This window comes from Harpia harpyja, chromosome 4 (genome assembly GCF_026419915.1).
Source record: "Harpia harpyja isolate bHarHar1 chromosome 4, bHarHar1 primary haplotype, whole genome shotgun sequence".
Lineage (NCBI taxonomy): Eukaryota > Metazoa > Chordata > Aves > Accipitriformes > Accipitridae > Harpia > Harpia harpyja.
The window spans coordinates 79000363-79014774 of record NC_068943.1 but is presented as its reverse complement, the minus strand read 5'-3'; the positions used below and the strand labels follow the sequence as shown (position 1 = coordinate 79014774).

Here is a 14412-nt window from a genome sequence, read left to right as displayed (position 1 = left end):
AAATACTTCTACACTCTTGAAGCAAGTTGCTGTTCTTGGCCTAGTTAGCATATCTGCAAATATTACTTCTGCTAAACTGTGAATGTAGTTAACTAATCTTTCTGGGGGTGGGGGGGGCAAATCCATAACTACCTCTTGCCCTGACCAGATTTCTTGTGTGTCTTCAGAGACCAATTGCTTTGAACTTCTGTCTGTTCCCTTGTGTGTTTTCTCGCTCTGCTATGTTCCACGTACGCCATCCCTCCTTTCCCTTCTATTTCTTTATCCCATTCCTAATGTGGTGTTTTTGGAAGTGGATTAGTCCTAATTTTGTGGTATTCAGTCCCTTTTCTGGCCCAATGTCTTTGTAAATGGATCATAGGGAGATTTCAGGAGGGAAGCATGGATTTTTCTGCTACTCTAGTGGTACAAAAGGATGTCAGTCCTAGTTGTCCATTAGATGTTACTGTAATGAAAATGACTGATCACTTTGTAGTGACAAAAAGATTTCTAGCACTACATGATTAATCTTGTGTTTCAAATTCTTAATTACATCAAATATGCCCACTTCTAATATGGGAAACTTAGTTTGCTGAATACTTGGGAATCTGAAGCTTGTGGACATCTAAAGATGCTTTTCCTCATGAATGAAGATTCTAGCAGAATACTTAAATCGTTAAGAAGAAAATCAGTATCCTTATTAATGAAGGAGACGCTGTTCTTGCAAAATCTCTAGCCAAAACCAGCCCCATAGAGTTCAGTGGGATTACATGGGTGAGTAAATGCAGCAAAGTAAAGGGAAAGAAATGACTGAAAACCACAATATTTGAATTTCTTTTTAGTTGAGGTTGAGCAATTCTGCTTTTCTTTAGGTGGGGATAAGGGATGGAATATGAAATGCATGCTTTGATTAGTCCAGTAAATTTGAACACTGAATTTAGGTCCAATTCACATCTTGGTGCTGAAAGTGCAGTGAGTCTACTGCAGGGTACATGCATTATGCTTATAACAAAAGTATATATGCTGAAGCAATAACAAGATCTCATCACTTGGTTTTCTCTTTGTTTCTACCTCATGCATGTACAGACTGACCAAACAGATCTGGAAACATACCAGTGTTTTGAGAGATCCTGGTTTTGTAATACGTTAATACCTAAGGAGGCACGTAACCGCATGTCTCAAGAGTTGAGTGAAGTTCTTAGAAAAGATGTAAAAATAATAGATCTGCATGCACATGTTTTTGACTTGACTGCAGATGCAATGATCCCAGACTTATTGCCTTGGTTTGCCCCCACCCCCCCCCCCAGGATTACCTGTGCCTGTCCCACTTCCCCAGTTCCCTGCTGTTACAGACACTTTGCTATTGCTCTCAGCCTGTGGCATCTGAGCTTTGTGTCCCAAAGGCTAAAAAATGCAATCCTGTGAATTGGAGCTAAACAGAGATTTTAAAAATCAAGATGATGCATATGATATAGGCTTTGGAATAGGCTGCCCAGGGAAGTGGTTGAGTCACCATCCCTGGAGGTATTCAAAAAGCACGTAGATGAGGTACTCCATAACATGGTTTAGTGGGCATGGATGATGGTTGGACTCGATGATCGTGAAGGTCTTTTCCAACCTAAATGATTCTATGATTCTATATGATCATGTACAATCTTCATATATCTTCTCTGGGAACATGTGTCTGATGGATGAAGGTGTCTGGGTTTTGTAAAGCAAGTGTCATTTGTGCTCTTAATTTGTTGCACTTGATCTTGGCTCTGGCCTCACAGCTGTTGGCACTGCAAGGCTGTTTGGGAGAGCCAGTCTGGGAAGAGCTGCTTCTGGGAAGAAGCAGGGGTAGAACACAAGAGCCAGGGAGTGTGTAGCAGCCAGATATTGTAGCTTCACATTTCAGGTACATGTCTGTTATGTGATTGACATCCCTCCCACTGTACTTCTTTGTGAGCAGAGAGTAAAGCCAGTGATCTAGATATTTAACTGCTCAATCTGTAAAGCAGATGAAGCTGCATAATTGGTGTTACAAGTTGTTAGTTCAGTGTTGGTGCAGATGTCAAGGGAAGTGTTCATCTTGTACTGCAGAAGTAAAAGATTGGGTTCAAGCAACAGTATCTGAATGCACGGCTCTATTTTGGCTGTGGGTGAGGTCTGACTTTTTTCTTTTTTTTTTTTTTTTCTTTATCATAGTTAGTGAATTTGACTCTCTCTCCTAACCCTGCTTGGCATTTAGAATTACAGGGCAGCTTATTTGTGTTAAATAGAGCTTGAGGGATCTGAGGGGGGACTGGAGGAGGAACACTGCTCGAATGTTCCTTTGTAAACTGGCAGAAGAGTTTTTGTTGTTCACAAAAAGTTGCTCTGGATTTGTGCAGCGCTGCTGCTATGGAAATAAGCTGTGGCTTTTTGAGCATGGAACAGAAGAAAAATGCACTTTGCACACTGACTATTCTGAAATGGTTCTTTGAAGAGCAGTGATTTGTTTAGCAGTAACGCCTTTCGGAACATGATAATAAAGTTGCCTGAACAAGGTAACGTGTGTGTGTTAACCCCAATTTGAGGAGAATCCGAATCAACTTCTGCGTGAATCGCGCTCTCTGCAGTTGGGTATCTGGCGCAGCGTGTCATGCCTGTTACAGTAAGGTTGTAATAGGCTGTGAGAGCCGAAGCAGAGGGAAACGGCATCTGAACAGACAGGCTTTACTACAGGCTTCATAACAAAGAAATAAAATAACAAAGCAAGTGATAAGTAAGATAATTCTTTTTAAGACTGGAATAATACCGGGCTCGGTGAACTTCAGCCATCATTCCGTTGGCTGCGCTCCCTACCAAGCTATGAACGCTTTGAATGTGGGGGGGAAAGGGGGGCCCGTTCCCCGTCTCTTTCCTCCTCCACGCCCCAGCCCCGCCACCCTTCCCCAGGCAGCGGCCGGGGCTCGGCGGGGCGCAGCCGCCCCCTCCCCGCCGCGGGGGGCCGCGCTGCCGTCGCCATAGCAGCGCCCGCCGCCGCCTCCTCGGGCTCAACTTTACCCCGCGCTTAAAAGCGAGCCGCCGCCGAGGGGGACGGGACGGGGCTGCGGAGCGGCCGGCCTCGCCTTGCCCGGCCTCCGCGCCTGCGGAGCGGCCGCGCCCGCGCCCCGCCTGCGAGCGAGGGAGCGAGCGATCGAGCGAGCCGCCCCGGGGTGCGGCGGCGGGCCGGCGGGGAGCCATATTGCCGAGCGGGCGGAGGGTCCCGGGCAGGGCTCCGCCGGGGCTCCCGGCGCCGGCCGACGCCGCCTCCCTCCTGCCCCGCTTCCCTCGGCCGCCGCTGCTGCCGCGCTTTCCCTCTGCTCGATCCCGGCGCCCGGCAGGCATCGCCCAGCATGCCGATCGCCCACTTACTGGAGCTATGGAAGGGGATAGAGGTGGAGCCCATGGAGACGGAGGTGAGCGGCTGCCCCGAACCTGGCGAAATGGGGTGCGATGGGGGATCCCCGCCTCCTCCGCTCGCTACCGGCAGCGCAGCGAGAGGATCGGCTTGGCTCGGCTCGGGAACCTGTTGCCCCGCACCCGGAGTGGTTTGGAGCGGGGGGGGGGGGGTCCGGCGGCCCGCTGCCCACCCACCCCACCCCGCCCCGCGGCGAGTTCGGGTGGGAACCGTAGTGCGGGGGCCGCGGCGGCTGGAAGGGAAGGAGCGCGTAAAGCGGACGGAAACCTGCAAAGCCGGCAGAGCGGGACTTGGGCTCGCGTTTAAACGCGACGTGTGTGAGCGCTAATCTGAGGCTAGGCTAGGTCCGCCGTCCTCGCTTCTGTTGTGATTTCTGAGCTTCCTCGTGTTCGTTTTAGCATCGGCGCAAAATAAAAGTCAGAGCCTTGCCCGTCGCCCCTAAGCGCAGGGCTGCGCTGTCGGGAGCGTGCTGGAGACGCGACGCCGCGGTAATTAGCGGGCTGCTGCCTGACGTGTGCTCACGGTCGGTCTCGTAGAGTTTCGTTACCTGCGATTTAAGGTTGCCTGAGGTTGTCAGCGAAAGGTGTCTGTTGGTGCAGTGGTGGGCAGGGTGGGTTCCTGAGTATTTCTGGGGCTCTCGAGTAGTGCAACAAAAAGTATTTCTGGTCGACCGTCTCTCAGCCCAGGGTGTGAATTTGTAATGGGTGATAGAAATAGATGAGTGAAACCGGGGGGGGGTGTGTTTATTTTGTAACGCTCCTCCTCCCCCCACACTGGTTTTTTGGTCAGAGTACCGTAACGGGGTTTTGGGGAGAGAGACGGAGGGGGCTGCAACTTAACTAGCCAGGTGACAGGGATCACAAAACACTTGCCTCAAAAGAGGAGTTGCTGAACTGTGGAAAAGGCTTCATTCATACAGAGTGTTAGTTTACATATTTAAACAATACAGGAGAAGTGATACTATAATGTATTATACCAGCATAGCTCATTCTGGAGTCCCTAGGTTAAGAATGAGTTTGGGGGGCTTCCGGAGGTTTGTATCATGTAATTCATTTCTGAGCGCTGCCGCTTGCTCCGCCTTGTGTGATGCAAGGAATCTGAGGGCTAACAAACAGGTTGTATCTGGGAAACAGCGTATTCTTCCTGATTTTGTTTAAGAAGTCAGCTGACACCTTGTTAAGTCACTTTCCCAATGAGAAGACTTGTATAACTATACTTAGAGTGAACAGGTTTTTGCTGAACATATAGAAATGATGCTTTTCTCCCCACCCCCAAATCTGCCTTTCTATTGACCACAGTGTTCAAAGTGCATGTACATGCTTGTTCTCTTCCTTCCTCCCTCCCTCCCTCCTAAAACCAGTTTGTTTTGTTAGCATCCGTATTTTTCTTTCTGCCCCAGACAGAAAACACTTCAGTTGTTGCTCAGATTGCTTTTTCTGCCCTCATCTTCTGGGAAAAACTTCCCTAGATCATAGGGTAGGCTCCTGCACTAAGGCCCAATGCCCATTGTTTGGGACAACAGCTTTCTACTGTCACCTCTTTTGTTGGTAGAGGACCATTTAGACCTTTCTTCCAGAAGAAACCATGTGGGTCTCCTTACCGAGTGTACCTGACCCGTTACAATGCTAGTTAACCAGATATTTGGGTTTGTGGGTGGGTTTTGGTTTGTGTTTGGTTTTTTTTTTCCATTTCCTGCTTTAAAGAATACCATAGCTATGAGCTATACTGTTCTATCGCTCTTGCTGAGATTTCACTTACAAAAAGCTTACAGAGGATTAAGGAAGGACAGGCATAAACTTTTGCAGTTTAGATGAGAACAACAGATAAAGCACCATTTATTGGCTCTATTTATTGTTATCTCTGAGCAGGTTAAAGATATGCTGTAGCTTATAACCCTTTTAAACCATGCTGTAGATAGAATTCCTGAAGTACTGTTTGCCCAAATCTAGTGAAGGTATACAGAAATTAATTTCATCTCTTGTGGGCTATTGTCCATGAAGACCAGTCTTCTTTTCAAACAGCAACGACATTTACTCTTTAATGAGCTGAATGCAGCTTAAACACTAGCAATTGGACTGATTTGAGGGAGCTGCCACAGGCTCTGAATCTGTGTGGGATAAAATGTTTTCATGATTGTCTGCAAGTTGTTCTTTTTCATGGAAGCTTTTCACAGTTAGTAGACAAGGAGGGAGACAGTTTTATTCTTTTATGCATATGGACCTCTTTCTCCTCCCCTGCCTTAATGCCAAAAAACCTTCTAAAATAGAGGCATTTATGAGTGCCTGTGCATGACTCAGGTGAATGACTTGCAGATATTAAAGACAGCATTTATAGTAAATCAATTGCTTGATAAGGAAAAGTGCATTGAGGGCATGTTCTGTATTATGTTTTATAAAGGAAGATTGGAGCAAAATCCTGTTTCTTTCACCTGTTGACTTGGGAGGTCGTTAATTGTGTCTGACAACTAAGCAAGAAAATTGGGATATTTGCTGGGTCTAGAATTTCTTTGTGGGTAGGCAAAGTTATTGATCCCTCTCAAGCTGATGGATGGGGTAGTGAATTTTGCAGCCTTGGGAATATTTTCCTGAGGAAGGGCTGCATGATCAAGCTCTATGTAATCTTTCTACCTATTTTCCAAAAGGTTCATCACTTAATAGATTTCAGCTGAGCACCCATTAAATGACAATATTTAAATGGGAGTTGAGTGTTTAGAAAATTTGATCCTTTGTATACATATATTCTTCCTTCTCAGCAAGAAATACTGTTCTCATTCTCTAGTTTATTCATGGATAATCTTGTTCAGTTCTTTATTGTGCAATGTCTATGACAAATGTGGTTTTGACTATTCATTAGCAATTTTAATAGTGCTAGTGTGCTCTTGCTTTCTCCTATATCTCTTAGTACAGGTAAATTAACCTTTGAATCCATGAGGACCTGCTCTCTCCAAGATGTATAAAATGCTGAGGGTGGAGAATTGAACATGCCTGCTACAGTAGTATAAATTTGGAGTGACTTAACTGACTGCATTTTGTGCTAGAATCTGGCTTAGACTTGTGTATTTCTCAATAACATGTATTTACAAGACTTTTTTCCTCTCTTCTCTGTTCACTAGCCTGTGGTGGAAGATGCTGCCCTGGATGAAGAACCTGTAAAAGAGGTAAATCTGTTTTGTTCATGGATCACACAAATGTTAGGAAATTATTATGATATAATCTTCTGCCTTTGCGGAAACAAAATGTCTCCGGTACTTCTCCACATGCTTCTGGCCCTGAAGATGCAAAACCAACCCATTTTTTGGTCTCTTATTACAAGATCAAGTGAAAAAAGGAGAATAGACTTGTTCAACTACAGGTTAGGGAATTTTATTTTACGTATATTATCCTTGTACTGGTTTTCTAAGAAAGAACATAAAACTTCATGAGGTCTATTGATTTCTTGCAGAGAAGATTTTGTGATGACCTCAAAAAGAGTAGCTGTCATCAGAACAATGCTTGTGTATTGTGAATTGTGCCTGACGAATTAACCCCAAATACTATTAAATTGAATTAATTTGTGTTTGTCCACTAGGACGGCTCTTCATCCAGAGCAAGACTGAGCTAACTCTTTCCTTCAGGTTAATCTATTGTTTGTATTATTGTAGCATTGTACTATTGTGCTAATTTAAAACAAAATCAAAAAAACCTACAGAAAAACACAAGTCTTGCCTCAAAGTGTTTAAATGTCAAATAGAAGAGATAGAAGGTGATATGAAGATACAAAGCAGGTGAGAACAAGTCAACATTCACTATTATGATGAGCTGAGGGCAAAGCTTGACTGTAAAACTGGCTGCTGCTTGTCCTAGGTGCTGCTGGTTTGTGTAGAGCAAATCAAGGTGTGCTTGAAAGATTGTTAGGCATCTCCTGAATTCAAAAAGTGAAGGAGACTGAATCCTTTCAGGATTGAAGGAAGGCTGCAAAGGCACTTGTCTAAATAGCCACCTTTGAACACACTAAGCTTCCCAGTATCTCTTATTATTTGAAATTTCAAACTTACCTTTGTGATGTTTAGTTTTCAGTGCAATGGTAAGTTTTTGTTACTTTCTGCTATGTTAAAGGAATAGTTTTAACCCCCCTAATGACAGAAAGGAAGAAGAAATCTTAGTTTAGAGCTCTGTGAAATGGATGCAACTTCCAAATGTAACTTTCCCCCCCTTTTCTGTTTTTTAAAAAAACAGCACTAAATTACTCTTCAGAAAGCTTGGGGCTGAAATGAAGTGCAGGTGTCAGGGCTTATCACATTCTTTGAGGATATTGCTGAAGATTAAATTTCTGGTTTGTGGGTTTTGGGTTTTAGGATTTTTTTTTTTTTGTGAAGGTAGCCTTCATTTCCTAAATGAATTTAAACCTAGTTAACTTTCATTAGGGATGCATCTTATAATTCTTAAGTTTTAAATTTGGCAGAAAAAACCTGCATGTAATAAGTACTTATATAGAAAACGCAGTCCTGTCTTCTCATTTTCTGATGTGTTTACTGCTGTAAGTATTACAATTTGCAATTTGGTATCTGCAATAGCGTTTATCTTTCTGTATGTCTACTCCTGCCTCAGCAAGGCAATTGCAGTGTCTGTGTGCCAAGTGGGAGGATGTACTTATGTCTGATTGAAAAACCTGCTGCACTTGTGCATTATAAAACCACATACACAGGGACTGCTAACAAATCATTGACAGTGAAATATCACTGTCCAATGTAGAAGTACCCTCACCCTTCACTTAACTTTCCTCCATTCGCCTTCGTTATGCAGTACTACAGAAAAATACAATAAGAAAAACTGGCTGGTTTTTGCCCTTACTCTGCTGCTGTCACGTTATTTTAACCCTTTACTGGCTTAGTCTGTAAGCCTGTTCTATTTCTATGAAGCTTGCATCTTACTGTAGTGGTATTGTAGGAAAGAACGGTCTGCTGTTCTGGTGGCTTTCTTACTGATAGCTGTACTGTGCCCAAGCCCAAAGCCATTTTTTTCAGGAAACATTAAAGCATGGCTTAAAGGGTGAATTTAAATCATGTAATGCAATGGATCACATTTGCTCAAAGGATGGTCTTGTAAATAACCTGCTTTAGGCTATGTTGGCCTCCTGCTGTTTGTCTTATCCCACGTGTAGTATGGACAAATGAGATGGCAAAATGTATTATAAAAACTGCACTTCTCATTTTTGAGGCCTGATCTTGCTGTTGATGGACAAGTACTTTAAAAGTCTTGGGGGGGACATAAATTAACAGCATTGTTGGATACAGCAAGCATTTCTTGGTCCTAGAGTAGTGTGTGTCAGCTCTGCTCTAGAATTGTCACCCAAATTACTCAGGGTTGCTATCACCAGGGTGTTCCCCTAGGAGGTCCTCCCAAAGCCCATGGACCCTGTTTGTCCTGCCACAAAGGCAAGCAAGTTAGCTGATGGGAATTTCCTTAAGAGAGAACTTCAAACTTCTGCAGCAGTCCTTGCTTAGACCTATGGGATGCAGTTTTTCCGTAAAGTGATTCTTTTTGGCAAACTGGCCTTTTTTGTTAGGGAATGATAAGTTTGACCACGTGATTGTTAGAGGCCCAGACATACTTAAACAAGGGTGATGTGCCTTGTGGTCTGGTCTAGGTCCAAGTTAAGCATTGATATTCTATCTAAATCCTCCTTGAAGGTGCAGTTGGCAGCAAAATTCTTTGTCACATCTTTCTAAAATAGTGAGCATGTGTGCAATACAGCTCACAGCACTTCAAAATTACAGCATTCAGAAGGTAGATTGTAACATTGCTTTGAGCTGTTTTACCCTTTCAAGGGAACTTGTATGTGCTAACTGAAAGCTTGTACGAGGCTCTCGGGGAAGTAGAGGAGAGATGCGGTGGAAGTGCTGATACCCAGCCAGAAGCAGAACTGAGTAAATCCTCTTAAGTTTTGCTCTATGAAAATTGCATGGCAAAACTGAAAATGGCAGGACCTAGGCTTACTGTTAACCCCTGTACAGAGCTTCCAAAGACACATGTAACTTCTGCTGATACTCTGTACTCTTGTGCAAATGCCAATAATAGAATTGGAGGGAGCAAAGGTGGTTGCTCTCTGTGTAGTCACATGACAAGCATACTTTGCAGGCGCTACCACTGTCCATAGAGATTATGAATTTATTGGATCTGCAATGAAAGATCAAGCTTTTATAACTAATGGCAGTTACAGCTGATGTGATAATGTTTAGGAGCTGAAGAAAAACTATGTTGAATGATCACAGTGAGGAAAGCACAAAACCTCTATAGCAGTGGAAATTTTACATTTGTTTCTCTAGTGCTACTGCTATCAAGGTAATGATAAATGCTCATAGCATCATAGAAAGCTGATGTTGGAAGGCACCTCTGGAGATCCTCTAGTCCAACCCTCCCCGCCTTGCTCAGAGCAGGGTCAGCTACAGGAAAGTGCTTGGGACAGTATCCAGCTGGGCCTTTGTAAGGACGCCACAAACTTTCTGGGCAGCCTGTTCTAGTGTTTGATCACCCTAAGAGCAAAAACATTTTCTTGTGTTTAAATAGAATTTCCTGTGTTTTGGTTTGTGCCCACTGCCTCTTGTCACTTCACTGGATACCACTGAGAAGAGTCTGGTTCTGTTGTCTTTACTTCCTTCCTTCAGGTATTTATACATAAGATCCATTCTCCATTCCTTCCCTGTCCCCTGCGTTGTCTTCTCCAAGGGGAACATTCCAGCTTTCTCAGACTTCCCTTTTAGGTCGGGTCCTCTCACCCCTTAATCATTTTGGTGGTCCACCTTCCCTGGGCTTGCATTAGTACATTAATGTCTCCTGTGCACTGGGAAGCCCAGAATAGGATACCACTCTAGATGTGTCGGCAGTGCTGAGTAGAAGGGAAGGATCACCTCCCTTGACCTGCTGGCAACACCTTTTCTAATAGAGCCCAGGGTGTTGTTAACTTTCTTTGCTAAAAGGGTGTATTGCTGGCTCATGTTCAACTTGTCCACCAGGACCCCCAGCTCCTTTTCTGCAAAAATGACTTCCAGCTGTTTGGCCCCCAGCCTGTAGCAGTGCATAGGGTTATTCTTCCCGAGGTGCAGGACCTTGCATTTCCCCTTTGCTGAGCTTCAGGGTAATCCCGTCAACCAATTTTTCCAGTCAGTAAAGGTCCCTCTGGACAGCGGCATAGCTGTCTGGTGTATCAGCTACTCCTCCATGTTTTGTAACATGTACAAACTTGCAGAGTGTGTACTCTGTCCAATCGTCCCAGTCATTAATGAAGATGTTGAACAATACTGGACCCAGTATTGACCCCTGGGGTATGCCACTAGTGACTGGCCTCCAGCTGGTCTTTGTGCTGATCACAACGCTTTGAGTACGGCAGTTCAGTTTTTGATCCATCTCTCTGTCCACTTATCTAGTCACTACTTCATCAAGTTGTCTGAGATGGTGATATTGAGACAATGTTAAAAGCCTTGCTTCATCAAGATAAAAACCACTCACTGCTCTGCCCTCACCCACCAAAACAGTCACCTCTTCATAGAAGGCTGCCAGGTTGTTTGAGCACAATTTTCCTCTTCACAAATCTATGCTGCCTATTCCAAATCATCTCCTTGTCATTCATATGTTTGGGAATTCTTTCTAGAAGGATTTGCTTCATCACCTTTCCAGGGATCAAGGTGAGTCTGACTGGCTTGCAGTTCCCTGGATCCTCCTTCCTGAAGGTAGGAACTACATTTTGCTTTCTTCCAGCTCTCAAGAAGCTCTCCTGATTGCCATGAATCTTTGGAGTATTGAGAGTGGCCTCACAATGACATCATCCAGCTCCCTCGGCACTCATAGATATATCTTACCAGGTCCTACAGATTTTTTTTTTAAATGTCCAGTTTGTTTAAATGTTCCCTAACCTGATTCTCTTCCACCAAGGACAAGTCTTTCTTTGCCACCTGTCTCGGGGGCTTGGGATTCCCAAAGGCCCGGTACTGCCAGTAAAGACCAAGGCAAAGAAGGCACTGGGTACCTTGGCCGCCTTGCATCCCTTGTCACCATCTCCCCTTCTCCACTCAGCAGCAGGACCAAAGGTATTTCTTTTGCTGCTGATATACCTGTAGCAGCCCTTCTTGTTGCCCAGGGTTGTGATCCTGCTTTTTGCTTTGTTCTTTCCTCTCAGGATCTTGAGTTCTTCCTTCTTGTGGTAACTGCAACCAAGACTGCCCTTGAACTTCACGTTCCTGACCAGTCCTTCTTTGTTTGTAAGGATCAGGCCCAGCAGAACAATTTTCCTCAACAGCTCCTTGATCACCTGTGTCAGGAAGTGCATTCATCAATGCAGAAATCTCCTGAATTGCTTGTGCTCTTTCAGAAGATACCAGGGTGGATAAAGTGGATCCTTTGAGGATCAGGGCCTGCACATGTAAGGCTTCTTCCAGTTGTCTGAAGAAAGGCTCTACTTCTTCCTGATTGGGTTTTCTGTAGCAGGTACCTGCCCCAGCCGAGGCACATCTGTGCTAGTGTAATGCTGAACTGCCAGTAACAGCCTCTCTTTCAAAGGTGCTAGAGTAGTATTCAACTACAGAGACAATGGAGAATGTTTCCAGGCTGTTTGTTGTGATCATCACTAGGATTACCTCAAAACAGCTTAACCAGTGTACACAAGTACTAGAATTGCTGGTATATCACTTCATTTCTCTGACCAAAAAAAAGCAGCTAACTTAAGGCAGGTCAGAACATTCTGGTTTGCCATTCAAAGAGTTGCTTTTGTTGCAAAATTGGAGAGGTGGTTGTTGGTTTTTTTCAGTAGTATCTGGTAAACTTTGCCTTGTGTCTCCCACTTCAATCGATCAAAGGTCTCTACACCTAGTACAGACTGTTTAATCCATTATAAAACTAAATGTATGTTGTGGATGATTTTTAATAGTAATCATAATGACTGCGTAGCAGAGCAAAAAAGTCTGCATCTCGGTTGTTAAGCTTGCAGGCCACGGCTTAGTATGCATATTGAGGGTCTACAAAACAGAATAACTGTAAATTTCTCTGCTGCTTCATGAGTTGTGTGTTTTGGATGTTGGCAATGATCAACCTTCCTGGGGCAGGAGGTTGTTAAAGAGAATGACTGAAGTTTCTTGGTTATTTGTATCTGTGTATATGTTTTTATACATATATATACACACACCCCCTTATGTGCCCAGCAAGATCATGGAGTGGATCCTCCTGGAAACTATGCTAAGGCACATGGAAAGTAGGGTGGTGATTGGTGACAGCCAACATGGCTTCACTAAGGGCAAATTGTGCCTGACAAATTTGGTGGCCTTCTACGACGGGGTTACAGCATTGGTGGATAAGGGAAGAGCAACGGATGTCATCTACCTGGACTTGTCCAAAGCATTTGACACTTTCCCGCACGACATCCTTGTCTCTAAATTGGAGAGACGTGGATTTGATGGATGGACCACTCGGTGGATAAGGTATTGGCTGCATGGCTGCACTCAAAGAGCTGTGGTCAACAGCATGATACCCAAGTGGAGAGCAGTGACAAGTGGCGTTCCTCAGGGGTAGGTATTGGGACTGGTGCTGTTTAACATCTTTGTCGGCAACGTGGACAGCGGGATTGAGTGCACCCTCACCAAGTTTGCCGATGACGCCAAGCTGCATGGTGCTGTTGACAGGCTGGAGGGAAGGGATGGCATCCAGAGGGACCTTGACAGGCATGAGAGGTGGGCCTCTGCGAACATCATGAAGTTCAACAAGGCCAAGTGCAAGGTCCTGCACGTGGATCGGGGCAATCCCAAGCACAAATACGGGCTGGGAGAGGAGTGGATTGAGAGCAGCCCTGAGGAGAAGGACTTGGGGGTGTTGGTTGACGAGAAGCTCAACGTGACCTGGCAATGTGCACTTGCAGCCCAGAAAGCCAACCGTACCCTGGGCTGCATGAAAAGAAGCATGGCCAGCAGGTCGGGGGAGGTGATTCTCCCCCTCTACTCTGCTCTCGTGAGACCCCACCTGCAGTACTGTGTTCAGCTCTGGGGCCCCCAACATAAGGAGATGGACCTGTTGGAGTGAGTCCAGAGGAGGGCCACAAAGATGATCAGAGGGCTGGAGCACCTCTCCTGTGAAGACAGGCTGAGAGAGTTGGGGTTGTTCAGCCTGGAGAAGAGAAGGCTCCAGGGAGACCTTATAGCAGCCTTCCAGTACCTGCAGGGGCCCTACAGGAAAGCTGGAGAGGGACTTTTTACAAAGGCATGTAGTGGTAGGACAAGGGGTAATGGCTTTAAACTGAAAGAGGGTAGATTTAGGTTAGATGTAAGGAAAAAGCTCTTCACTGTGAGGGTGGTGAGGCACTGGAACAGGTTGCCCAGAGAGGCTGTGGATGCCCCATCCCTGGCAGTGTTCAAGGCCAGGTTGGATGGGGCTTTGAGCAACCTGGTCTAGTGGGAGGTGTCCCTGCCCATGGCAGGGAGGTTGGAACTAGATGATATTTAAGGTCCCTTCCAACCCAAACCATTCTATGCTATGTTTCTATGATACAAAAAACCCCTCTGTACCTTATTAAAAAACTCAGGTCATAGGAACAGCATGTCCTTTCAGGGAAAAACAAATAGGAAGCTGATCATCAAATGAGTGGTATGGCACAGAGTGCAGAGAAGTATAATTATATAATATGATATAAAAACTCTTGAGGAGGGAAGCCTAGTTCAGGTTGCTAGATGATGACAACAATGTTTACTTAACATGCTGCTTTTTTCTTTCTCTATAGAAAAACACAAACCCTCAGAGTTAAGGAACCATGCTTTAAAAATAAAAGTTAAAAGTAATGAAACATTGTTTTCTTATCAAGGAATGCATTATGATCACAGTAAATAAGTAACTGTGAGTCCAGATATTATTCTACACACCTCTCTCAAACACAGATGCATACAAGTCTCTCTGGGATGACTTTGTTTCTTTCTATAAAAGTAGATACTGAGTGAGCTCAAATGCAGGCCCTTAACTGATTACCAGAATATGATGACCTTGCATAGATCCTCACAA

The 14412-nt window shown here is 44.7% G+C and overlaps 1 protein-coding gene across 1 annotated transcript in view; it reads left to right on the top strand.

The window, feature by feature from the left end:
• Window positions 1-3293: 3293 nt before the first annotated feature.
• Window positions 3294-14412, top strand: part of RPS6KA2 (ribosomal protein S6 kinase A2) — a 326295-nt gene continuing 315176 nt past the window's right edge. The window contains exons 1-2 of the mRNA XM_052784880.1: window positions 3294-3401; window positions 6516-6560. Coding sequence (XP_052640840.1) covers window positions 3339-3401; window positions 6516-6560 — 108 coding nt within the window. The 5' untranslated portion in view covers window positions 3294-3338. The remainder of the gene's footprint in view (window positions 3402-6515; window positions 6561-14412) is intronic.